The 24,959-nt window shown below is 37.8% G+C and overlaps 5 protein-coding genes and 1 pseudogene across 5 annotated transcripts; 1 reads left to right on the top strand and 5 right to left on the bottom strand.

Moving 5' to 3' along the window:
* Window positions 1-410: 410 nt before the first annotated feature.
* Window positions 411-1,762, bottom strand: LOC107901454 (MDIS1-interacting receptor like kinase 2). Its single transcript, XM_016827468.2, has 2 exons — window positions 1,038-1,762; window positions 411-955 (listed from the first exon to the last, which is right to left on the bottom strand). The coding sequence occupies exons 1-2, from the start codon at window positions 1,738-1,740 to the stop codon at window positions 660-662; spliced, it is 999 nt and encodes a 332-aa protein (XP_016682957.2). The 5' UTR covers window positions 1,741-1,762; the 3' UTR covers window positions 411-659.
* On the bottom strand, window positions 1,746-3,015 carry LOC121218726 (MDIS1-interacting receptor like kinase 2-like). Its single transcript, XM_041096420.1, has 2 exons — window positions 1,918-3,015; window positions 1,746-1,850 (listed from the first exon to the last, which is right to left on the bottom strand). Exons 1-2 carry the CDS (start codon window positions 3,013-3,015, stop codon window positions 1,746-1,748), a joined length of 1,203 nt encoding a protein of 400 aa, XP_040952354.1.
* Window positions 3,016-8,596: 5,581 nt separating this feature from the next.
* LOC107900031 (probable LRR receptor-like serine/threonine-protein kinase IRK) lies at window positions 8,597-10,806 on the bottom strand. The gene is made up of 5 exons (XM_041096419.1): window positions 10,722-10,806; window positions 10,465-10,602; window positions 10,040-10,330; window positions 8,869-9,150; window positions 8,597-8,823 (listed from the first exon to the last, which is right to left on the bottom strand). The coding sequence occupies exons 1-5, from the start codon at window positions 10,804-10,806 to the stop codon at window positions 8,597-8,599; spliced, it is 1,023 nt and encodes a 340-aa protein (XP_040952353.1).
* Window positions 10,807-11,944: 1,138 nt separating this feature from the next.
* On the top strand, window positions 11,945-20,158 carry LOC107901453 (putative pumilio homolog 8, chloroplastic; annotated as a pseudogene).
* A 407-nt stretch (window positions 20,159-20,565) lies between these two features.
* LOC107900030 (MDIS1-interacting receptor like kinase 2-like) lies at window positions 20,566-21,585 on the bottom strand. The gene is made up of 4 exons (XM_041096418.1): window positions 21,291-21,585; window positions 21,093-21,190; window positions 20,893-20,973; window positions 20,566-20,808 (listed from the first exon to the last, which is right to left on the bottom strand). Exons 1-4 carry the CDS (start codon window positions 21,583-21,585, stop codon window positions 20,566-20,568), a joined length of 717 nt encoding a protein of 238 aa, XP_040952352.1.
* Window positions 21,586-21,622: 37 nt separating this feature from the next.
* LOC121218725 (MDIS1-interacting receptor like kinase 2-like) lies at window positions 21,623-23,504 on the bottom strand. The gene is made up of 2 exons (XM_041096417.1): window positions 22,406-23,504; window positions 21,623-22,191 (listed from the first exon to the last, which is right to left on the bottom strand). The coding sequence occupies exons 1-2, from the start codon at window positions 23,502-23,504 to the stop codon at window positions 21,623-21,625; spliced, it is 1,668 nt and encodes a 555-aa protein (XP_040952351.1).
* Between the last annotated feature and the right edge of the window lie 1,455 nt (window positions 23,505-24,959).

The following is a 24,959-nucleotide window of genomic DNA, read 5'->3' as shown; positions in this document are numbered from 1 at the left end:
TTTAGTAAAAATAAAATAAAATCCTAAAAAGATAATTAGATTTTATTTTGGGTTGGGTATTACAATTGAAGAACGCGAGGTAGGTTTTCAAAGAACGTACTCCTCCATCCTTTGAGTTCTACATTTAAGTTAATTCAAGGTAGGAGTTAATGGAGGCTGGTCAAGTAGATTCAATTAAAAGAAAACCACTCCATGAAATACAAGTGATGGTTGATATAGGTATGGCCCTTTAGAGAAAAAGGACGGGGACGACATTAAAATTTGAGAGCATTAATACATGGATTAGCGAATCCTTTAATTGATGTAAAACTAATATGAGACAATAGGACTTGGATTAATAGCGATAGGGAGGGTGTTGAAAGCTTCGAAAGGCTTAGCTCTTTGAAGGACCCAATCAATATTAGAGGATGAAACCTTTGAAAAGATGATACTAGAATACAATTTATGATAAACTGTCACAGACAAATATCGGAAACAACTCTTGTTGCGCTACCAACAAGCTAGTAGCAATTCTCAAGGAAAAAGGTAATTGAGGGTACAAAAATGCTAATCCATTAACCCATTATAACTACACAACAGCTAAAGAAACAACATTAGAGCAAATACCAAACGTTTCTAAGGTGGTATCTTAGATGAAGATCAAAGAGTCCTAGATGGGACTAGATGTGGTCGAACACCAGCTGAGAAACAGTGTGCATGGTTGGCCTAGATTTTGGATTGATATTTAAACATGAAACAGCCAGCTTCAGGATGAACATGAGTTTGTTCACAACTTCTGGTGGTGGAGGCGAAAGACTTTGATCTAACACATTGTTTAGTGGAATGCTTTCTGCTGTTAAAATTGATAGATTAGAGAGAAATTCACCCGGATATGCCCCAACTATCAATTCCAATGCTAGCACTCCAAAACTAAACACATCACATTTTTCAGTAACTTGCATGGTGTAGGAAAGCTCTGCAAAGAAAAAGAAATAATAGTTGATAACAAATATTATCCTCTATGCTATGTCATCTATGGAAGTAAAATGAAAAATCACCTGGTGCTATGTATCCGTATGTTCCAGCAATATTACTCCAATTGGATGAGTCTGGCTTGAGAAGCTTAGCAGTGCAAAAGTCTGAAAGGTGAGCTTCATACTCCAAATCAAGCAAAATGTTGTTGCTTGTTATATCTCGATGAACAATGGGCGGTGAACAGTCATGGTGCAAATAGGAGAGGGCATTAACAACACCTTTGACAATGTTCACCCTCTTGTTCCAGTCCAATTTCTTAGATTCTTCATTCTTACTGAGAACTGAAGCCAAGCTACCCCTTTCAAGGTACTTGTATACTAAGAAGGAATGACCTGCAGAGGAACAAAAACCGTAGAACTTCACGATATTTCTGTGTCTTGTTTCTATTAATGCCCTTACCTCATTTAGGAACTGTCTTTGATCTGCCATTTCACCTGGATGCAACGGATGGAATTTCTTCACAGCTACAACATCTCCTGATGACAGCTCTGCTTTGTATACGTTTCCATATCCTCCCTTCCCAATGCAATATTGAGCATCAAAATCTTTGGTGGCTCTAATGATCTCTTTATACAATATTCTTCCATTAAAGGGAGTTACAGAGAAAAATATTTCATCACTTGCATTGCTTTGTCTTTCTTCATCTGTATCTTTCTTCCTCTTGAAGGCAAACAACAAAGCAATTGATGAATTCAAGAGACAAGAAACCGATAAAAGAGAGAACATAACTACTAAAACGGTTTTGTTGTTGTTGTGACCCTTCTTAGAAAAAGGTGTGCAAGGCGGTAATCCTCTAGCATTGCCACATAATCCTTTGTTCCATCCCAATTCTTGTGCTGAAGCATTTAGAAATGCTTGGCAGTTGGGAATGGGACCCTGGAGTTCATTACATGAAATGTCAACAGTGTGCAAGCCTCGGAGCTTCTCCAAAGAGGCTGGTATTTCACCAGAGAGATTATTGTGAGAAAGGTTTAGTGTCTCCAAGCTCTGCAAACTTTGAAATTCCCCTGGAATCTCCTCTGAAAGCATGTTGTGACTCAAATCTAGTTGAACCAGCCTAGTTAACTTGCCTACTTGAATTGGAATTCTTTGGCTAAACTGATTGATGCTCAAATTCAAGTAGAATGACATGAACAGATTCCCTATAGTTTCAGGGATGGACTTGCTCAATTGGTTTGCAGACAAATCTAGATACAAAAGCTTAGACATAAGTCCTAGTTCCAAGGGTACACTACCAGAAAGTTGATTCCCATTCAAACGAAGATCAAGCAAAGAAGTCAACTTTGCAATTTCCTTTGGAATCTCCCCGACTAAATGATTTGACGAAAGATCAAGCCTTTGTATCTGACGTGAGTTTCCAATCTCAGCTGGTATTTTACCACTGAGATTGTTCCTTGCAATAGATAGGCTCCATAGGCTTCTGCACAACCCCCAATTGGAAGACACTTCACCATAAAATTCATTGTCACTTAATTCAATGAATTTTAGATTCGGGTAAACGCCTAAATCTTCAGATATATTTCCTCTGAGTCGGTTTCTTTCAAGGTAGACTCTCTTCAATCTAGTGCAATTTTTCAACCCTTGAGGGATTGGTCCGGTAAGCTGGTTGTCATTTGCTGTGAAGTATTCAAGTGATCCACCACGGCAAATTCCTTGCGGCAAATTTCCTGTCAGATTGTTGTGGTCAAGTTCTAACATGCTCAACTTCATCAAGTTTCCAATTTCATTAGGAATGGAGCCTGAGAGCAGGTTGTTTCGGAGGAACAAAATTTCCAAGTTGCTCAGATTTCCAAGTGAAGCTGGAATAGAGCCATTGAGTTGGTTTTCACTCAACTCCAGGTCAACAAGAGAATTCAAGTTTCCTATCTCCTCAGGAATTGGACCAGAGAGTTGATTTCCATAAAGGTGGGCAAGTGTAAGATGTCTCAAGTCACCAAATGAGGTTGGGATCAAGCCAGATAGATTGTTGTGATAAAGGCTTATTTCAGAAAGAGATTCCATATTCCCTAACTCAGAGGGGATGGGACCTGAAAGACTATTGCTAAGCATATGAAGCACCGTCAGTTTTTTCAAGTTTCCAAATGTGGAAGGGATGGGACGAGTTAGTGTTGAAAAGTCAAAAATGGGAGGTGCAAGTGGCACCGAAAGAAAAAAAGTGATAGGCAAGTTGTTTAAAGTTGAATGGGATAATTGCAATTTTGGTCCCTAATTTTTTAGGCCATTTGCAAGTTAGTCCCTGAACCTCAACTATAAATAGGCCTAACAATTTCTCATTTCAACCATCCCAACCAATCTTTCTCTCTTAGTTTTCTCTCTTCTCCCATTTGAGAATTCTTAAAGAATTCTATTTGTTTGTAATATTTTGGAGATAGTAAAGTTATCATCTGGTGTTAGTGCCCGAGGACGTAGGTATAATTTACCGAACCTCGTTAAAACTCTTGTGTTCTTTCTTGTCCTATTTTTCTTTCAATATTTGAGGGTATAATAGTAGTATTTAATTGTGCTATTAAATTACTATAGAAGGGATATTCTGTCTAAGGAAAGACTTGGTATTTAAGAGATCCATGTGATCCACCTCTCTTTCCTGGGAATTGAACTTTGTGTGATTTTTTAGTACAATAATTTACACGCTTCCGACCCTATTGGAACAACAAGTGGTATCAGAGCCGAAGGTTAATCGTAGTATGCTCTGTGGTTGCAGTTTAAACTGATATTCCACATCAGAAAATATTTCCTTAGGTATATTGAAAGATTATGGAGAAAACGGTCGGTGTAGGAGCTTTAACATCGTCCATGTGGACAAGACCGACAATTGCAAATGCAAGATTGGCCGTGGAGATCTTTGATGGCACAGGCCATTTTGGTATGTGGCAAAGTGAGGTTCTAGATGCCCTTTTTTCAGCAGGGTCTAGACATTGCCATTGATGAAGAGAAACCGGATGATGTACAGGAGAAAGATTGGAAGGCGATCAATCGGTTGGCATGTGACACAATTCGATCATGCCTTTCTCGAGAGCAGAGGTATGCTTTTTCAAAGGAGACTTCTGCAAATAAGTTGTGGGTGGCACTTGAAGAAAAATTTTTGAAGAAAAACAGTCAAAATAAGCTCCACTTGAAGAAAAGACTGTTTCGCTTCACTTACGTCCCAAGTACCACAATGAATGATCATATCACCAAATTTAATCAGTTAGTCACTGATTTGCTGAATATGGATGAGACATTCAAAGATGAAGATTTGGCTTTGATGCTGTTGGGGTCACTTCCTGAGGAGTTTGAGTTCCTAGAAACTACTCTACTTCATGGCAGGAGTGATATATCTCTGAGCGAAGTCTGTGCGGCCTTATACAGTTATGAACAGAGAAAGAAGGACAAACAGAAAAACTCAATCAGAGATACAGAAGCTTTAGTAGTCCGAGGTCATTCATACACTCGGAAGAAAACTCAAAAGGGGAGATCAAAGTCAAAGTCCAGACTCGGGAAAGATGAATGTGCTTTTTGTCATGAGAAAGGCCACTGGAAGAAAAATTGTCCAAAGCTGAAGAATAAGGGAAAAGCTGCTGTAGATGCTTGTGTTGCTAAGCATGATACTAGTGACTCTGAACTATCACTGGTTGCATCATCATCGTCGTTCCATTCAGATGAGTGGATATTAGATTCGGGTTGTACTTATCATATGTCCCCTAACCGGGAGTGGTTCTCTGATTTAGTAGAACTAAATGGAGGAGTTGTTTATATGGGCAATGACAATGCCTATAAAACTGTTGGGATAGGTTCAATCCAATTAAAGAATCAAGATGGATCAACCAGAGTTCTGACTGATGTTCGGTACGTGCCCAGTTTGAAGAAAAATCTCATCTCATTGGGAGCCTTGGAATCCAATGGTTCAGTTGTTACTATGAGAGATGGGATTTTGAAAGTGACATCTGGCGCACTTTTGATATTGAAGGGCATCAGGAAAAATAACTTGTATTACTACCAAGGTAGTACAGTTATTGGAGCAGTCGCTACAGTTTCCGGTAACAAAGACTTGGACTCAATGCAGTTGTGGCATATGAAGTTGGGACATGCCAGCGAAAAATCCTTGCAAATTCTGGCAAAGCAAGGATTGTTGAAAGGTGCAAAGGCTTACAAATTAAAATTTTACGAGCATTGTGTTCTGGGAAAGCAAAAGAGAGTGAAATTCGGTACTGCTATCCATAATACAAAAGGTATTTTGGAATATGTTCACTCAGATGTGTGGGGGCCTTCCAAGACACCTTCATTGGGAGGAAAACACTACTTTGTTACTTTTGTTGATGACTTTTCCAGAAGAGTTTGGGTGTATACCATGAGAACTAAGGATGAAGTGCTTAGAGTTTTTCTTAAATGGAAAACTATGATCGAAAACCAGACTGGCAAGAAAATCAAGCGGCTTAGGACGGACAATGGAGGGGAATATAAAAGTGATCCGTTCTTCGATGTGTGCCAAGAGTATGGTATTGTTCGACACTTCACAGTTAGGGATACACCACAGCAGAATGGATTGGCAGAGCGTATGAATGGAACATTACTTGAGAAAGTTCGATGTATGTTGTCCAATGCTGGGTTGGGCAAGAAATTTTGGGCTGAGGTTGTGACATACGCTGGCCATCTTATTAATCGTTTGCCATCATCTGTATTAGAAAGAAAAACTCCTATGGAGGTATGGTCTGGAAAACCGGCTACAGATTATGATTCCTTACATGTGTTTGGAACCACTGCATATTACCATGTGAAGGAGTTAAAGTTAGATCCGAGGGCAAAGAAAGCTCTCTTTATGGGAATCACTTCTGGAGTGAAGGGATTTCGTCTTTGGTGCTTAAGCACAAAGAAAATGATCTGTAGCAGAGATGTTACCTTTGATGAATCTGCCACATTGAAAAAGGTAGCAGATAAAGATATTCAGACGAGCAATACTCCACAGCAGGTGGAGTGTACTCCAAAACAGGTGGAGTTTGAGCAGATGGGGATTTGCCCAGTTAATAAGTCTAATTCTCCAGCCACAATGGAGGAATTAGAGGTTGAAGAGGTTCTGACCCAAGAACCACTAAGTACACCAGAACCAGTTGCAGTTGTAAGGCCACGGAGAGAAATTCGTAAACCTGCTCGATTTACTGATATGGTGGTCTACGCCCTTCCCGTTGTTGATGATATTCCTATCACTTATCAAGAAGCAATGCAAAGCTTAAAAAGTGATAAATGGAAAAGCGCCATGGATGAAGAAATGCAGTCTCTCCGGAAGAACAATACTTGGGAGTTGGCGCAATTACCGAAAGGTAAAAGGGCAATCGGATGCAAGTGGGTATTCGCAAAGAAAGATGGATCTCCTAGCAAGAAGGATATTCGCTACAAGGCAAGATTGGTAGCTAAAGGCTACGCTCAGAAGGAGGGAATTGACTACAATGATTTATTTTCCCCTATTGTGAAGCATTCCTCCATTAGAATTTTGTTGGCCTTGGTAGCACAGTTGAATTTGGAGCTAGCTCAACTTGATGTTAAGACGGCTTTCTTGCATGGTGAGTTAGAAGAGGAGATCTATATGACTCAGCCCGAAGGATACACAGATGCTGGTGGTAGAAATTGGGTTTGTAAGCTTAACAAATCGCTATATGGATTGAAGCAATCCCCGAGGCAGTGGTACAAGCGATTTGATAGCTTTATGAGAAGGCAGAAGTACACAAGAAGCAAATATGACAATTGTGTATATTTGCAGAAGCTGCATGACGGATCTTTCATTTATCTACTCTTGTATGTTGATGATATGTTAATCGCTTCAAAGAGCCAAAATGAGATAGATAAGCTGAAGGCTCAGTTGAATCAAGAGTTCGAGATGAAAGATCTAGGTGAGGCTAAGAAGATTCTCGGCATGGAGATAAGTAGAGATAGAACGAGAGGCAAGCTTTGTTTAAATCAGAAGCAATATCTGACAAAGGTATTACAATGTTTTGGTGTAAATGAAAACACAAAACATGTAAGTACCCCACTTGCTTCTCATTTGAAACTTAGTGCTCAATTATCTCCGAAGACTGAAGATGAAAGAGAATATATGGCTAAAGTCCCATATGCTAATGCAGTTGGGAGTTTGATGTATGCGATGGTGTGTACGAAGCCTGACATTTAACAAGCTGTTGGAGTTGTGAGCAGGTATATGCATGATCCTGGAAAAGGACATTGGCAAGCTGTGAAATGGATTCTACGGTATCTTCGAAAAACCGTAGATGTTGGTTTAATTTTTGAACAGGATAAAGCACTTGGTCAGTTTGTAGTTGGATATGTTGATTCCGACTTTGCTGGTGATTTAGATAAACGTCGTTCAACTACGGGGTATCTGTTTACTCTTGCGAAAGCCCCAGTGAGTTGGAAGTCTACCTTACAGTCTACAGTAGCTGTGTCTACTACAGAGGCAGAATATATGGCAGTTACAGAAGCTGTTAAGGAGGTTATTTGGCTTAATGGATTGTTGAAAGACTTAGGAGTTGTTCAAAGTCACATAAGTTTATATTGTGACAGTCAGAGCGCTATTCATTTAGCGAAAAATCAAGTCTATCATTCAAGAACCAAGCATATCGATGTAAGATATCACTTTGTGCGGGAAGTCTTTGAAAAAGGAAAAATTCTACTTTAGAAGATTCCGACAGCAGATAATCCCACAGATATGATGACCAAGGTGGTAACAACAATCAAGTTTAATCATTGTTTGAACTTGATTAATATCCTGAGAATTTGAGCACCTTTAGGTGTATGGCGCTGGAGAGCGCATTTAGAGGCACTACAAAAGATAGCTTTATCGAATTTGGGGAGTTGAAGGAAGTGTGTGAAGATGTGATTATCCTAATCAAATCTTCAAGGTGGAGATTGTTGAAAAGTTAAAAATGGGAGGTGCAAGTGGCACCGAAAGAAAAAAAGTGATAGGCAAGTTGTTTAAAGTTGAATGGGATAATTGCAATTTTGGTCCTTAATTTTTTAGGCCATTTGCAAGTTAGTCCCTGAACCTCAACTATAAATAGGCCTAACCATTTCTCATTTCAACCATCCCAACCAATCTTTCTCTCTTAGTTTTCTCTCTTCTCCCATTTGAGAATTCTTAAGGAATTCTATTTGTTTGTAATATTTTGGAGATAGTAAAGTTATCATCTGGTGTTAGTGCCCGAGGACGTAGGTATAATTTACCGAACCTCGTTAAAACTCTTGTGTTCTTTCTTGTCCTATTTTTCTTTCAATATTTGAGGGTATAATAGTAGTATTTAATTGTGCTATTAAATTACTATAGAAGGGATATTCTGTCTAAGGAAAGACTTGGTATTTAAGAGATCCATGTGATCCACCTCTCTTTCCTGGGAATTGAACTTTGTGTGATTTTTTAGTACAATAATTTACACGCTTCCGACCCTATTGGAACAACAGTTAGACGGTTGGTGTCCAAGTCAACTTCAACCAAATTCCTTAGGTTTCCCAATTCTGGAGGAATGGGACCAGAAAGGGAATTATTATAGAGAAGCAAGGAAACAAGTCGACTTAGTTTACCGAGAGAAGCAGGAATGTAACCATTTAGCTTGTTGCTACACTAGGCAAGGTCAGTGAGAAATTTGAGCTGACCAATTTCTCGAGGAATTGAGCCGTTCAACTGATTTCCAGCAAGGTGGAGGGTCTGAAGATGTACAAGGTGGCTAATTTCAGGTGGGATTTTCCCAGAGAACTGGTTAAAGGATAAATCGAGGTAGGTGAGTTTGGAGAGCTGACTGATTTGAGGTGGGATTATGCCATAAAGTTCATTGGTGCTAAGGTCCAACTCTGCAAGATTAGGCAAAGACAAGAATGGAAATAAATGGAGCGTACCTTTTACACCATAGCCAGTGAGGTTAATCTTTGTAACACTGTCAGCATGGTTGCAATGGATTCCAAACCAAGCACAAGGACTTGTTTTGGTATTTGGGTTGTTGGAAGTATTCCAGGAAAGCAAAACAGAATGGTTTTGGCTTTGAAGGCTGGCTTTCCATTTGAGGATTGCCAATGCTTCTGCTGCAGAATCAGAAGCAACATTAAGAGAAGAACATAGTAAAGTAACACACAAGAGTAAGGGAGCAAGCAAGGTTAAACTCTTCATGAGTAACAAATGCTCTGCATGCAAGTAACAGCCATGATATGAAGGTTATATATAGGTTAATTGCAGTAGCCTGTACGATCAAACTAACTTTTAAGTCTTTCAACCCTCAAATAAAAAAACTATTAAGTCTTTCACCCATTTTTCACTCCATAGTTTTATGTCTTGGTATTATAATAATTTATGTTGGCCGATTTAGTGTCAAGAAGACAACTGTCATATAAGACTACAAAATGGAGATGTGGACATTCACACAGGCGATAAGCTTTTATCTCCCTCTATATAGGAACTAACTATTAAAAGTCTCACCCATTTTTCACTCCAAAGTTGAAGTCTTTGTATTATAGTAATTTATGTTAGCCCCATTCAAGGTCAAGAGACCTTTGCCCCTTTCAGTCTTGACGTATGATACACTGTCCCTTTGGATTCACACAGGCTAAAAGCACATTTCTATTTTGGGTCCAAAGCAATCGCATTTCAGACCAACCTTTCTGCTATTACAGAGTTAAAATTGTCATTTGAGACTTGAAACAGAAGATGTGGAAAAATGAATACAATGCAATAACATAAGTCTCTCACCCATTTCTCAAACCATTGTTGACTTGCATCTAAGTCTTTGTGAATGGTCGTTGGTACTTTTTATACTTGACGTATGATAGACTCTCCCTCTCTATTTGGGCATTCACGCAGGCAATAAGCTTTTCTCTTTTGTCTCTTTTGGGTCCCAAGCTATAGCATTTCAGAGTTTATACCAACTCTTCTCTAACTTAAACAAGTATAAAATATCATACGAGGCTCGAAGTGGGAGATGTGTACAAATGAATATCTCACTGTTCTTACTATAATTGAAACAAAAATTGATTGTGTTTCAATGAATTCAGTGTTCCAAAACAAGAACTAAGATACCAGAACTAAAAATGAAAATTTCTAAGAGGACAAACGGCGAAAATATTGCGAGCATAAGTCCTAGTTCCAGGGGTACACTGCCAGAAAGTTTATTCCCATTCAAATAAAGATAAAGCAAAGATGTCAACTTTGAAATTTTCTTTAGAATCTCCCCAACTAAATGATTTGAAGAAAGATCAAGCCTGTGTATCTGACGTGAGTTTCCAATCTCAGCTGGTATTGTACCCCTGAGATTATTCCTTGCAATAGATAGGCTCTGTAATCTTCTGCACAATCCACAATTGGAAGGCACTTCACCATAAAGTTCAATGTCACTTAATTCAATGAATCTTAGGTTTGGGTAAACGCCTAAATGTTCAGATATATTTCCTCTGAGTCGGTTTCTTTCAAGGTAGACTCTCTTCAAGCTAGTTCAATTTTTCAACCCTTGAGGGATTGCCCGGTAAGCTGGCTGTCAGCTGCTGTGAAATATTCAAGTGATCCACCACGGTAAATGCCTTGCGGCAAATTTCCTGTCAGATTGTTGTGGTCCGGTTCTATCACATACAAGAAGTGAAGGGATGCTGTAAAAAAAACACTATCCCAGAGATTGAAACATGATAGTGTATCTAAAATCAAGCGAAAGTTTGGCAAACAACTAACAATGTAAGACTGACGATTCCTTGATCATCTCTAACAATACCTCCTTGTAAAGAAAGCTCATTCACTTTCAACTCTGTATTTTCATTTAAATAGTAATGCACAGACAAATGGTTGTGCGTAGGCATTTGAATCTAGATAACTCACTGTCTTTGAGACTGAGATTCCCTTTCCCTTCTCGTTATCGTTATGGTCTCTGCAAAAGAAATCATTTTGGCCTTCTCAAGTAGGCGACCTGAATGTTATTTGAGCGAATTAAAAGAGCTTTGGTGGATTGATTGTTCAATGGAAAGAGAACCAATCAATGCCTTACTTTGCTTCCTGAAGCTCTGTCCGAGCTTAGAAAGATTTTATGTTACACTTGATCCAAAATGCTATTACCTGCCCAACACTGTAAACAACTTCAACACTTGGTGTTAGACACTGTATTTTCTTAACAGATAAACCAAGATCGAAAGCAATTTCTTCTCAGTAGCAATTACTACCCCATTAGCAGCTTTGATTCTAAGAGATGTTAGACCTGATTCGATTGCCGACAAGGCGTGCTCAATTTGAACTAGCTTTCCCGATGGACATGATGCAACACTAATGAGGCCTGAACAATCAGTATGACAAGTGAACTCAGTTTTTTAAACACCATTATCATAAGCACCGGCTGCTGTCAAAATTTTGAGAAAGGAATATCACTGCTATCAGAGACGGGAGTTCAACTTCAATGTGCCAACACCTACAAATATAATTATCGCACAAAGCACATGCAAAACAATATATATATATACACACACAAAGCTATCAGCTTAAAAAATCACCATTATTATTTACTGAATAAACAAAAAACTTAAAACTTTAAAAGCTTCACATTTCCACATCTTTTTTAATACTCTAAACAATCATATTAAGTAAATAATAAAGAATCATAAAACTTGGTTTAATCATTTAATCTGATTCAACTTGTTCATATCAACATATCAACTAATTTTTTATCTCATTCAAATTAATATACGTATCAGCTCCTGATTTAATTGACCAATCAAATTTTAAAAAACTTCTAATATCTAATACGAAATAATATTATTTTATATTCATTAAAAATAATCATAATTAATAAATAATTTTAAAATACAAACAGTCACATATTGACAATATTTTACTTTAGAAATTAACAACTAAAACAAGCAAATTACTATTTAAAACAAAATATATCAACCGTTTGCTAACTTGTCAACAAATTTATTTAAGTATATATCTTTTTTTTTTGTCATTGACTACTAAACCCAAACCAAATTTAAATAACAAAAAAAAAAAAGAAATAACCCGAAGCTAGAAACCCTAAAACTAAAGCGATTTTGGATCTGGAAAGGCGAAGCTGAGGGTGAACCATGAGCGGCGATACTAGTGATTCCTCCAGTTACTTTGATGGGCGAGAGCCAGATGAACTGATCAGGGCCCTCGTCCAGAAATGGCCGGGTACCGATGGTAAAATTACGGTCGGTTTGCACTTTTTGGATCTGGAAAGCAATGAAGTCTTTATTAAGGCGATGCCACCTGATGCTCCTTTTTGTTCCACTGCCGTTGTCTGTGGCGACCACGTTTACGTTATTGGGGGAATACGCCAAAATGATGCTACTCTTTTTGATAATGATGGTGTAAACGATGTTTTCCAATTAGATTTGAAGGACCTTGAACGTGGGTGGAGAAAAACTACTTCTATGTTGTTCCCTCGGGTTTTGCCCCGGGTTGTTGCTGCTGAAGGAAAGATTTTCGTCTTCGAATATATGGGTTCTGAATCTTTTGGTGAGGTTTACGATATAAGTGGGGATATTTGGGAACCATTGTCGCCCCCTCCGGAAGATATCGATCTATGTGTTCCTGTTCTAGATTCTTCCCGATCTCGGATTTTGGTGCACTGCAATGCCAATGATACTCTTTACGCTTATTACTATGATCGTAAATCATGGGTTTGCCTCGAACAAAAATTTTGTTACTGGTCTGACGCAGCGACAATCGTGGACGATGTGCTGTATACTGCCATTTATAATTATTATGATAAGTTCCGTTCTTTGGAGGCGTATAATTTGCTTGATAAGAAACATTTGCCCGTCAAATGGTCATCAGAATTTTCAGTGGATCCACATGGCACTCTGTATCGTTTGGGCAATGGCAAGTGTATTTTCGTTTGGTTCAACCGTCTCGATAAGAGTTTTGAGTACATAAGATTTCATATTTGGTGCAACGAGCAGGGAGGGATTCATGCAGCTGCAGAGCATCAATCTGCCATCAGTGTTCCATATCCCAAAGATATTTCTGATATAAAGTTGTTCTGAATGAAGGTTAGAGGCCCCTTCATATCACTACTACATCATAATTTTTCATTTGACAATGCTGCTTGCCATTACATTTGGTTTGCTCTAAATGAAGTTTAGTGCCCCCTACACATCACTACCACATCTTAATTATTCCCATCCTTGTAAATTGACGGAGTTTTCGTTTGCCAATACTGCTTGTCATTGCATTTTGTTTGCTCTTGTTGTCACTAAGAAGTTGACAGTGAGCCTGGAACTTCCTGTATAAAACTTGAGTAATGCTAAGGTATGGAGTAGACGAATTAGGCGTCGGATTTGCATTGTGTGAAAATGTCTTCCTTTGGACTTTTTCCAAGACTCAGTTTTATTAGGACTATGCGCTGTGCTCTATTTGTTGTTTTAAATGGGCTCGAGGCTCCTAGCAACTTTAGAGAACTAGAACTCAGGTTCTGTCTTGCCTTACCCCCAATAGTTGCTTCTAGTTTTTTGTTCCAAAAAGAAAATAAAATATGATCTAAACAAAGGCTTAAATTCCTACTTAGGAAGTTGGTAGACTATGACAATGTTCCTGCTTAAAATATCAGAGCGAGGTCATTACCTATAGGCAAGGGAAGATTTAGTAAAATGATGTCCTTTTGTCGGTTATGGATGCCACACATAAAAATGCCAATATTAATAAGGACTATGATAACCTTGAACAATAAGTAAACAAAGTAAAGCTTGACTGCCAGTTAAATAAAATTAGAAAAAGAATTTGGGTGGGTTGTGTTGGGCCAAGCATGGCTCCCTATTGGTAATTAGGGTTGGGTCTAGTAGAATGATATTGCCAATATTTTGTGCTGGGTCAGGGGCCTAGCCAAACGTGAAAGGTGTTAGTATCCTGTCTAGGCTGGACTTGTGAGCAGGCCTACCTATGACCAAACTGTTACTTAGGTTGTAACTTCTACTTGACTTCCATCCCCCCAATTACTTTTGATAACCTACGTCTCTCCCACTACGCATGATTGGTGTTACTTTCATAGTAGTGCTTTCCTAATAAATTCCCAGCCCTTTTAACATCACTCGAAGAGGCTATACAGTTGTCCCAGAGATGAAGTTTTGGCTCTCAAGAAATTCTGTACGATTGGTACGATCATCATGATTTAACTGGCCTCGGGAACGTACAACCTTCATCACCGCACTTGTTCCTTTTAGTCTTCCTTTCTGTCTTCCTGCAACATCTTATTTTACTGGTTTACAAGGTTTCCTCATCTTACTGAACAGAAATTTTTGCAACATGCATATGATAAGAAGCAAGATGAAAGTGCAGAAAATATAACTATTACTAAGTGAGGATAGATTTATTCAATGGGCTGAATTTGATTTGAGATAGTGAATGTTATTACTAAGTGAGCTATTAGCTTGTTGAAATCGGTAAGAGAGTGGACAAAATATTACTTAAGAATATAACTCTAATAAATGGGAATTACTTAGTCCTACAACTAGAAAATTTGAAGTAGAGAAAAAGTAATTAGTAGGGGACAAAAATGTTTATTTGGAAATTCTTGTTAAATATTTTGCCATCCTATTTCCGGTTTTGTATACATATGAATCGTAAAGTAAGAAGGTTTGGGAGTGATAATTATATCTGTATTGTTTTTTCCTCGTTTCTTTGATTTTGTTCTTGCGTGCTTGACTGATGAAGCTCCAACACGTAAGAAGTCAAAAATGAAAATGGAATGAATTACATATGAAGATGAATGCTGCAGACTGCAGATGTATATCTGAAAAACCATTAATAGATTATGGAGATCGTTTCTCCGATGTGTTTGTTTTGTTGGTAGTTGTGAGTTATAATAATAATAGTAATCTTACTCATTTTTCATTGCTGTTAAAGGTCATGGAAGCTTTTATTATTGTTAACAATATTGATTTTTAGGGCTCATTTGGTGCCTGTTGATGTGGTCTGGTGATGGATATGTGTGTATATATTTTTAATGATTATTTTTATGGATCAGAATCATTATATTATATATCAATCAAATATACTTTAATTTTGGCTGAAGGGTAAAGAAAAGCCCCCCAAACTTTTTCAAAAAATCAATTAAGCTCCCTGAACTTTTTCGTTTCACTCAATTGAGCCCTTGAACATCTGAATTACAATCAATCAGTCAAGCCCTTTGACCGTTAAAGTTAACGGTCAATGTTACAAAGCCAAGGGTGCCAGTTTTCTTGAGGCTGTCTTTGGCACGTGGCCATGTGGTAAAAACATGCATTTTACATATAAAATAAATAGAAAATTTTAAAAAAATATTTTACGATTTTCTATGACTTTTTATAAATGTTTGTTGATTTTTTAATGTTTTATACATTAAATACTAGTTTTTGCCATGTGAAAACAACCAGCAAAAAAATGGCACTTTTGTTTTTGTAACTTTGAGGGATAACTTTAATGATAAAAGGGCTTAATTTATTATAATTCTAATGTGTAGGGGTTCAATTGATTTTTTTTGGAATAGTGTAGGGGACTTTTTTGGTTTTTGTCCCCTAAGCCTGCAATTTTCGCTGCAATGATATAAAATTATATTCCTAATCTCAGATTTTTTTCCCTCCCTTTTAGGCCTCAGCTGGAACGTGTTGGTGCATGGAGTTGAGTCAAGCCCCATGTTGATGGTGAAGAGAGACTTTGAAGATGCCGTCAATTATTTTGGTTAAAACTTTGAAGTTGTTGATGTAATTGGATGCTTTCTTTTTGGATACCGAAATATTGACAATGTTAAAAGTATATAGTATTGTGATTTTGCACTTTATTCAGTTTTCTTAAGGCCGTCTCTCTTGCCCTTCAAATAACACCCATTACGAGGTTTGAATTTTTATAACAGCCCATGGATTCCATGAAATTTGAAAGGGACCCAGATGGTTTCGCCTTCAGTTTTGGTGATGTCTCGTCTTATCACGCCGAAAAATATGGTTCTTACGATGGTTTTAACAAAGGGTTTCAATCATCTCCACAACACGTTTCGATGTGTTTAGATGGTGGTGATGTCTTCAGCTCCACCTTTCTTGGGCTGCAAGGTACTGGATACGGAAAGGGTGATTCATTTGGGTCTTATAGTATTGGTTACAATCAGTCCAATGATTTGTCTTCAGTACCGAGTTGGCATGATAACCAAAGAAACTATCTTTTGGAGCAGAGAATGGAACAGAGTAGGGGATTGGATAATAGGGGGATGTTGCTGCAGGGTGCTTTTACCACTAGGCCCTACATTGGTAACCCTTTTGTTTGTTCCCAGCAATGTGGAATTGATGGTAATGGAGGAAGAGCTGCCATTGATTCATTGAGTTCTCCCGGGTTCTTGCACAGTAAGATTCCTCTTGAGGAGAATGTAATGGAGGATCATAGTGTTATCATTCAAGGAAGAGGTTTGAAATATGATATCAAGAACAAGGGCTTTGATTCGTTCAAATGTTGTAAGAAAAAGACTCTCAAGGAGTTTGGATTGCAAAACCTGCAAGAGAAAAACTCTAAACTTGATAAAAGACATGGAGAAAATGTGATACTGATGCCAAGTCCATATTCCTCAGTTGAGTTTCAAGGTTGTATATATTACATGGCTAAGGACCAGAAAGGTTGTCGCTTCCAACGAAGGATATTTGATGAAGGAAGCTGCTTGGATGTTCAAATTATATTCAACGAGGTTACTGATAACATTGTTGAACTAATGATGGATCCCTTTGGAAACTACCTTGTCCGAAAGTTACTAGATGTGTGTAACGAAGACCAAAGGCTGCAGATTATTCTCACTGTGACCAAAGAAACCGGACAGCTAGTGAGGATTTCCTTGAACACATATGGGTATTTGCTTCATTTATCATTCATTTTCTTTTCGTTTTAATGATATTGTTTGTCAATATATATATATGTTGCTAAGGGGATTCACCGTGCTATATTTCAGTACACGTGTGGTACAGAAGTTGATTGAGACTCTCAAATCCAGACAACAGATTTCTCTTATCAAATCTGCTCTTAAACCTGGAATTCTTGATCTCATCAAGGATCTTAATGGGAATCATGTGTTGCAGCGCTGCTTGCAATGTCTTAACAATGAAGATAATAAGGTATAAAGATGAGGGGTAAATTAACTTTTGAGGTTTAATATTTGTTCTCGTAAATTATCCCAGTCATGTACATTTCTAAGTTCTTTTTGTTTTGGGCTAATTGTTACTTAGAATCATATTTTATCTCTAAAATGAATCACTTTTCATGTGTGGTTCACTACTATTTGTTTAATATGTTGTGAAGGTCATGTTATGATACCATCATGAGTTTTCTTTTTGACGATGATTTATATTTTAAGTCTCAAAATGCACATTTTACATTGTTTAGTAACAGTTTATGCAACACGAATCTTTTTCATTGTATTAAATGATTTTTACTCATCCAACTTTCTTTGTTTCAGTAGCATGTTGTAGGTTCATTGATTAATAAATCAACCGGAACTGTATTAAAGAATCTGGCCTTCAACTACAGTCTCATTACATCACGCCAACCTACTGCATGATCTATCTCTAGTTAATTATTTGAAGATATGTCTTGTTCCCATGTATTTCATCTTGACAAAAGTTACTCAATTCTTCTAAAGAAAATTGTATGGCTATTTTAGGGGTCTTTATTCTATGGCCTATTACCTATGCACTTAATTTTGTCTCTGATGCCATTTGGAGGCATACCTTGGTTTGATTCAATACAAAGTTTGAAGGTTAGAGATCACAACGATGTTCTGTTTGAACATGTAGCTCCTCTTCGTCGGTTCAGGGTATTCTTTGTATGTATACTCTTAGTATATTTTAACTCATTGTTCATAGGAGTGTGTTTTAAACGGGGAAAAGGCTTTCTTCTACAGGCTTAATTTTGGCTATTTGGTTATTTGCATACTGCCGATGCATGACAGTCAACTGTCATGTGTCCAAGGAGCCTGTTAGAAGGAATCTGTTCCATCTTTTCGAATATTTATTAATGCGAATATTCTTTCCATGGGATGAACCAACATGTTACAGGTTATAATAGCAAGTGAGATAGAGATTAAATAAAACACTTGAAGAGTTCTTAGTCCATTGGAAGAAACTCTTGTACCTTGCAACTTCTTATGATTGATCAAGCACTCCTGTGTTGAGTTGTAAACTTACAGAATTTTGTCCAAATTCATGATGAAGTATGCTTCTTTTCATACCGTAGTTGGCTGGCTTGGTGCATTTCTGTTTTAAGAATTCTATCTCCACTTTGATTTTATGCATTTTCGTATGACCTAACATCTTATATTTTTACTAAATTTTGATTCTTAAACTTTTTTGGTTGATGCAGATTATTTTTGATGCTGCTGCAAAATTTTGCGTAGATCCATGGCTGCTGTGTGTTGCAACGTTGCATTGCTCATTCCAATGGACCACATCGAGATAAGCTAATCACTCAAATTTCCAGAAATGGACTTCTTCTTGCTCAGGATCCTTTTGGGTAATAAGTGAAGCTCTGATTGTTTATTTCTTTGCTTCCTAGTTTTCTGACAAGTTAGGTTTCCATTACTGGTTCTGACTACTTTAGAAATTTACTTGAATCAAGTTGAGTAAACTTGGATCCAGCTTAATGAAAAAATCATCCCACTTACATATTTATGTGTTTAGCATGCTAATGAACTGTATCATCATGTAAAAATTCATGATAGGATAACAATCTTGCTTCATAGAACAGGGTGATGACTGGCATCTTTCATTAGAGTTGAATGGATGCATCCTTAGGGATTGTCTGCGGCCAATAGATCAGGTTTTTGAGAGTCATTAATCCATTTAATAAACATAGCCATTTCTCTTTTGGTATTTAATTCTTCAGCCACTTCTGTTCCTTCTACCATATGTCAAATGAGTATGGTATGTACTCATTGGGATTGAGAATAAATGACAAGCTAACATCTTGAGCTCAATGTGGTGCCAGACAAGCTTTCATGTGTCAAAAACCTGCCGGTAAGTGCATAAGATTTGCATCACATTTATCTAATATTGATGGGTATTTTACTTCTAGAATGCTAACATGCTTATTAGTTATAATTAGTTGGCTGTGAATCGAAATGCTGTCTGTGCTTTCTGGGTCAGCTTTTGTGTCATTAGCTGCAATATGTGTGCTGGATTTTTTATTTTCTACAATTAGATTCTTCATAGCTGCAATATGTGTGTTGGCATATCAGAGTGCCTAAAAGGGAAAAAAAAGGCCCTCTAACAACTCTCCTACATTAGAAATAGACTCATCCTTAGAACCATATATAATCATGAATGACAAGGATTTCATCAAGAAAATGGCGCTCTCTCCCTCATTTGTAGTCTTCTTTTGTTGGCTGGAACAGGAACTATGTTGTTCAGTACATTATAGAGCTGAAGGTCAACTCTGGCAACTTACTATCTCAGTTCAAAGGGCACAATGTTCATCTCTCAATGCAGAAATTCAGCAGCCATGTGGTTGAAAAATGCCTCAAGCATTTTGCAGAGAGTAGATCTCAGATCATCCGTGAGTTAACTTATGTTGTTCACTTTGAACAATTATTGCAAAACCCATTTGCCAACTATGTAATTCAATCTGCTTTAGTAGTAACCAAGGTAAGGGAACAACTTGTCGTTTCTTCTGCCATTTTTTATGCTTTGATTCATAACTAGTTCAAATCCGCATGAAACCTCCCATAGGAATTCTCTTCATCACATAATCAATTTTGTCTTGAGTAGGGTCCTCTACATGCTTCTCTAGTAGATGCGGTTCGACCACACACGATCCTTCTGACCAGCCCGTATTGCAAGAGAATTTTCTCAAGGAACCTCCTAAAGAAGTGATCGAAGTCAGTTTGCCAAAGTGTTGTTGTTCGTCCAAAGTTTGCTAGCTTGTTCAGTACAAAATAAGTAAATGTCCTGGGATTACTAGATAGAGAATGTAAGACGAAGCTACTGGTGCTGAAGTCTTTGATGAAAAGACTTACAGCCTCAGATCAGCGGATCATCTGCTTTGGAAAGAGTCCTAAGGATGTAGAAGAAAAATTTTGCTTCTAGTTGTTTATTATGTAGTTGCAACTTGTATTATTCTGTTGTCTTCTTGTTGTCTTATGGAGCCAAACTTTGGATGTATGATATTTTTATCACGTTCAAGGACTTCAATTTCTGCTTAGGAATGTTGCAAATCTTATGCCCCAATTTCCCTTTTTCTCATTTGGAATTTGGAAAATAATTGAACATCATGTCAAGTTCTTCAGAAAAACAAGTGAACTTTGCTAAAAATAGAAGTTAATTGTCTAAACCATAGAGGGCTTAAAAGTATGGAAATATAAGGGTCGGGTAACACCTTTTTATTCCATAGAATAGAACGTATGATGAACTGTTACAGACAGATCTGAAGCAACTCCTATTGCACTACCAATTCTCAAGGAAAAGGTAATTAAGGGTATAAAAATGTTAATCCATTAACCCATGATAACTACACAAAAGCTAAACAAACAACATTAGAGCAAATACCAAACGTTTCTAAGGTGGTATCTTAGATGAAGATCAAAGAGTCATAGATGGGACTAGATGTGGTCAAACAACAGCTGAGAAACAGGAAACAACCAACTTCAGGATGAATACGAGTTTGTTCACAACTTCCGGCAGTGGAGGTGTAAGCCTTTGATCCAACACATTGTTTAGTGGAATGCTTTCAGCAGTTAAAATTGATAGATTAGAGAGAAATTCACCCGGATATGCCCCGACTATCAATTCCAATGCCAGCACACCAAAACTAAACACATCACATTTTTCAGTAACTTGCATGGTGTAGGAAAGCTTTGCAAAGAAAAAGAAATAATAGTTGATAACAAATATTATCCTCTATGCTATGTCATCTATGGAAGTAAAATGAAAAATCACCTGGTGCAATGTATCCGTATGTTCCAGCAATATTACTCTAATTGGATGAGTCTGGATTGAGAAGCTTAGCAGTGCCAAAGTCTGAAAGGTGAGCTTAATACTCCAAATCAAGCAAAATGTTGTTGCTCGTTATATCTCGATGAACAATGGGCGGTGAGCAAATAGGAAAGGGCATGAACAAAACCTTTGACAATATTCACCCTCTTGTTCCAGTCCAATTTCTTAGATTCTTCATCATTGCGGAGACCAGAAGCCAAGCTACCCCTTTCAAGGTACTTATATACTAAGAAGGAACGACCTGCAGAGGAACAAAAACCGTAGAACTTCACAATATTTGTGTCTTGGTTCTACTAATGCCCTTACCCCATTCAGGAACTGTCTTTGATCTGCCATTTCACCGGTATGCAATGGATGGAATTTCTTCACAGCTACAACATATCCTGATGACGGCTCTGCTTTGTACACGTTTCCATATCCTCCCTTCCCAATGCAATATTGAGCATCAAAATCTTTGGCGGCTCTAATGATCTCTTCATACAATATTCTTCCATTAAGGGGAGTGACAGTGAAAAATATTTCACCACTTGCATTGCTTTGTCTTTCTTCATCAGTATCTATCTTCCTCTTCTTGAAGGCAAACAATAAAGCAATTGATGAAATTGAGAGACCAGAAACCAATAAAAGAGGGAACATAACTACGAAAAGGGTTTTGTTGTTGTTGTGACCCTTCTTAGAAAAAAGGTGTGCAAGGCGGTAATCCACTAGCATTGCCACATAATGCTTTGTTCCCTCTCAATTCTTGTACTGAAGCATTTAGAAATGCTTGGCTGTTGGGAATGGGACCCTGGAGCTCATTGTATGAAATGTCAACAGTGTACAAGCCCCGGAGATGCTCAAAAGAGGCTGGGATTTCACCAGAGAGATTGTTGTGAGAAAGGTTTAGCGTCTCCAAGCTCTGCAAACTTTGAAGTTCCCCTGGAATCTCCCCTGAAAGCATGTTGTGACTCAAATCTAGATGAAACAGCCTAGTTAACTTGCCTACTTGAATTGGAATATTTTGGCTAAACTGATTGATGCTCAAATTCAAGTAGAATGACATGGACAGATTCCCTATAGTTTCAGGGAAGGACTTGCTCAATTGGTTTGCAGACAAGTCTAGATACAAAAGCGTGGACATAAGTCCTAGTTCCAGGAGTATTGTACCACTGAGATTGTTCCTTGAAATAGATAGGATCTCTAAACTTTTGCACAACCCCCAATTGGAAGACACTTCACCATAAAATTCGTTCTCACTTAAATCTTCAGATTCGGGTAAACGCTTAAATCTTCAGATATATTTCCTCTGAGTCGGTTTCTTTCAAGGTAGACTCTCTTCAAGCTAGTGCAAATTTTCAACCCTTGAGGGATTGGTCTGGTAAGCTGGTTGTCATTTGCTGTGAAGTATTCAAGTGATCCACCACGGCAAATGCCTTGTGGCAAATTTCCTGTCAGATTGTTGTGGTCTAGTTCTAACACTTCATCAAGTTTCCAATTTCATTAGGAATGGAACCTGAGAGCCGGTTGTCTCGGAGGAACAGAATTTCCAAGTTGCTCAAATTGCCAAGTGAAGCAGGAATAGAGCCATTGAGTTGGTTTTCACTCAACTCCAGGTCAACAAGAGAATTCAAGTTTCCTATCTCCTCAGGAATTGGACCAGAGAGTTGATTTTCATAGAGGTGGGCAAGTGTAAGAAGTCTCAAGCCACCAAATGAGGTTGGGATCAAGCCAGATAGATTGTTGTGATAAAGGCTTATTTCAGAAAGAGATTCCATATTCCCTAACTCAAAGGGGATGGGACCTGAAAGACTATTGTTAAACATCTGAAGCACCGTCAGTTTTTTCAAGTTTCCAAATGTGGAAGTGATGGGACCAGTTAGACGGTTGGTGTCCAGGTAAACTTCAACTAAATTCCTAAGGTTTCCCAATTCTGGAGGAATGGGACCAGAAAGGGAATTATTATAGAGAAACAAGGAAACAAGTGGACTTAGTTTACCGAGAGAAGCAGGAATGCAACCATTTAGCTTGTTGCTACACAAGGCAAGGTCAGTGAGAAATTTGAGCTGACCAATTTCTCGAGGAATTGAGCCGTTCAACTGATTTCCAGCAAGGTGGAGGGTCTGACGATGTACAAGGTGGCTAATTTCAGGTGGGATTTGGCCAGAGATCTGGTTAAAGGATAAATCGAGGTAGGTGAGTTTGGAGAGCTGACTGATTTTAGGTGGGATTATGCCATAAAGTTCATTGGTGCTAAGGTCCAACTCTGCAAGATTAGGCAAAGACAAGAATGGGAATAAATGGAGCGTACCTTTTACACCATAGCCAGTGAGGTTAATCTTTGTAACACTGTCAGCATGGTTGCAATGGATTCCAAACCAAGCACAAGGACTTGTTTTGGTATTTGGGTTGTTGGAAGTATTCCAGGAAAGCAAAACAGAATGGTTTTGGCTTTGAAGGCTGGCTTTCCATTTGAGGATTGCCAATGCTGCTGCTGCAGAATCAGAAGCAACATTAAGAGAAGAACATAGTAAAGTAACACACAAGAGTAAGGGAGCAAGCAAGGTTAAACTCTTCATGAGTAACAAATGCTCTGCATGCAAGTAACAACCATGATATGAAGGTTAATATATAGGTTAATTGCAGTAGCCTGTACGATCAAACTAACTATTAAGTCTTTCAACCGTCAAATAAAAAACTTTTAAGTCTTTCACCCATTTTTCACTCCATAGTTTTATGTCTTTGTATTATAATAATTTATGTCGGCCGATTTAGTGTCAAGAAGACAACTGTCATATAAGACTACAAAATGGAGATGTGGAAAAATGGATTCAGTGTAGGAACATAAATTTATCCCTCTAAGTCTTCGCATTCTATTAGTTTATGTTATTCCGTTAAGTTCGTTGGCAATTTTTTGTACTGTACTTACGATAGACTCTCCCTCTTGACTTGGACATTCACACAGGCAATAAGCTTTTATCTCCATATATATAGGTTAATTGCAGTTGCCTGTACGATCAAAGTAACTATTAAAAGTCTCTCACCCATGTTTCACTCCAAAGTTGAAGTCTTTGTATTATAGTAATTTATTTTAGCCCCATTCAAGGTCAAGAGACCTTTTCCCCTTTCAGTCTTAACGTATGATACACTGTCCGTTTTGATTCACACAGGCTAAAAGCGTCTTTCTGTTTTGGGTCCAAGGCAATCGCATTTCAGACAAAGCTTTCTGCTATTACAGAGTTAAATTGTCACATGAGACTTGAAACAGAAGATGTCGAAAAATGAATACAATGTAGTAACATAAGTCTCACCCATTTCTCAAACCAGTGTCGACTTGTATCTAAGTCTTTGTTAATGGTCGTTGGTATCTTTTATAGTTGGCTTATCATAGACTCTCCATCTTTATTTTGGGCATTCACACAGGCAATACGCTTTTCTCTTTTGTCTTCTTTGGGTCCCAAGCAATAGCATTTCAGAGTTTATACCAACCCTCCTGTAATTTAAACGAGTATAAAATATCATACGAGGCTCGAAGTGGGAGATGTGTGCAAATGAATATTTCACTGTTCTAACTATAACTGAAACAAAAATTGATAATGTTTCAATGAATTCAGGGTTCCAAAACAAGAACTAAGATACCAGAATTAAAAAAGAAAATTTCTAAGAGGATAAATGACGAACATCTTGCGAGCAGAAAACGAAAGAAACTCAAAACGTGACCACGCAATAAAAAAGAAAGGAGCACACTCAAGACGGGAAGTCGGAAGAGAAGTGAAGTGATGCGGTTAAAAACAACACTAACCCAAAGATTGAAAGATGATAGCGTATCCAAAATCAAGCCAAAGTTTGACAAACAACTAAACAATGTAAGACTGATGATTCCTTAATCATCTCCAACAATACCACCTTGTAACTTTCAACTCTGTATTTTTATTTAAGTAGTAATGCAGTAAAAAATACATGTAAGCTCCATTTAGTTGATATCAACCCATCTACATTTTGTAAATGAAGATTATACCTAAATCATTTATGGT

This window comes from Gossypium hirsutum, chromosome D06 (assembly GCF_007990345.1).
Source record: "Gossypium hirsutum isolate 1008001.06 chromosome D06, Gossypium_hirsutum_v2.1, whole genome shotgun sequence".
NCBI lineage: Eukaryota > Viridiplantae > Streptophyta > Magnoliopsida > Malvales > Malvaceae > Gossypium > Gossypium hirsutum.
Note: the sequence above shows the minus strand (reverse complement) of the source record. Positions and strands in the feature narration are given on the sequence as shown.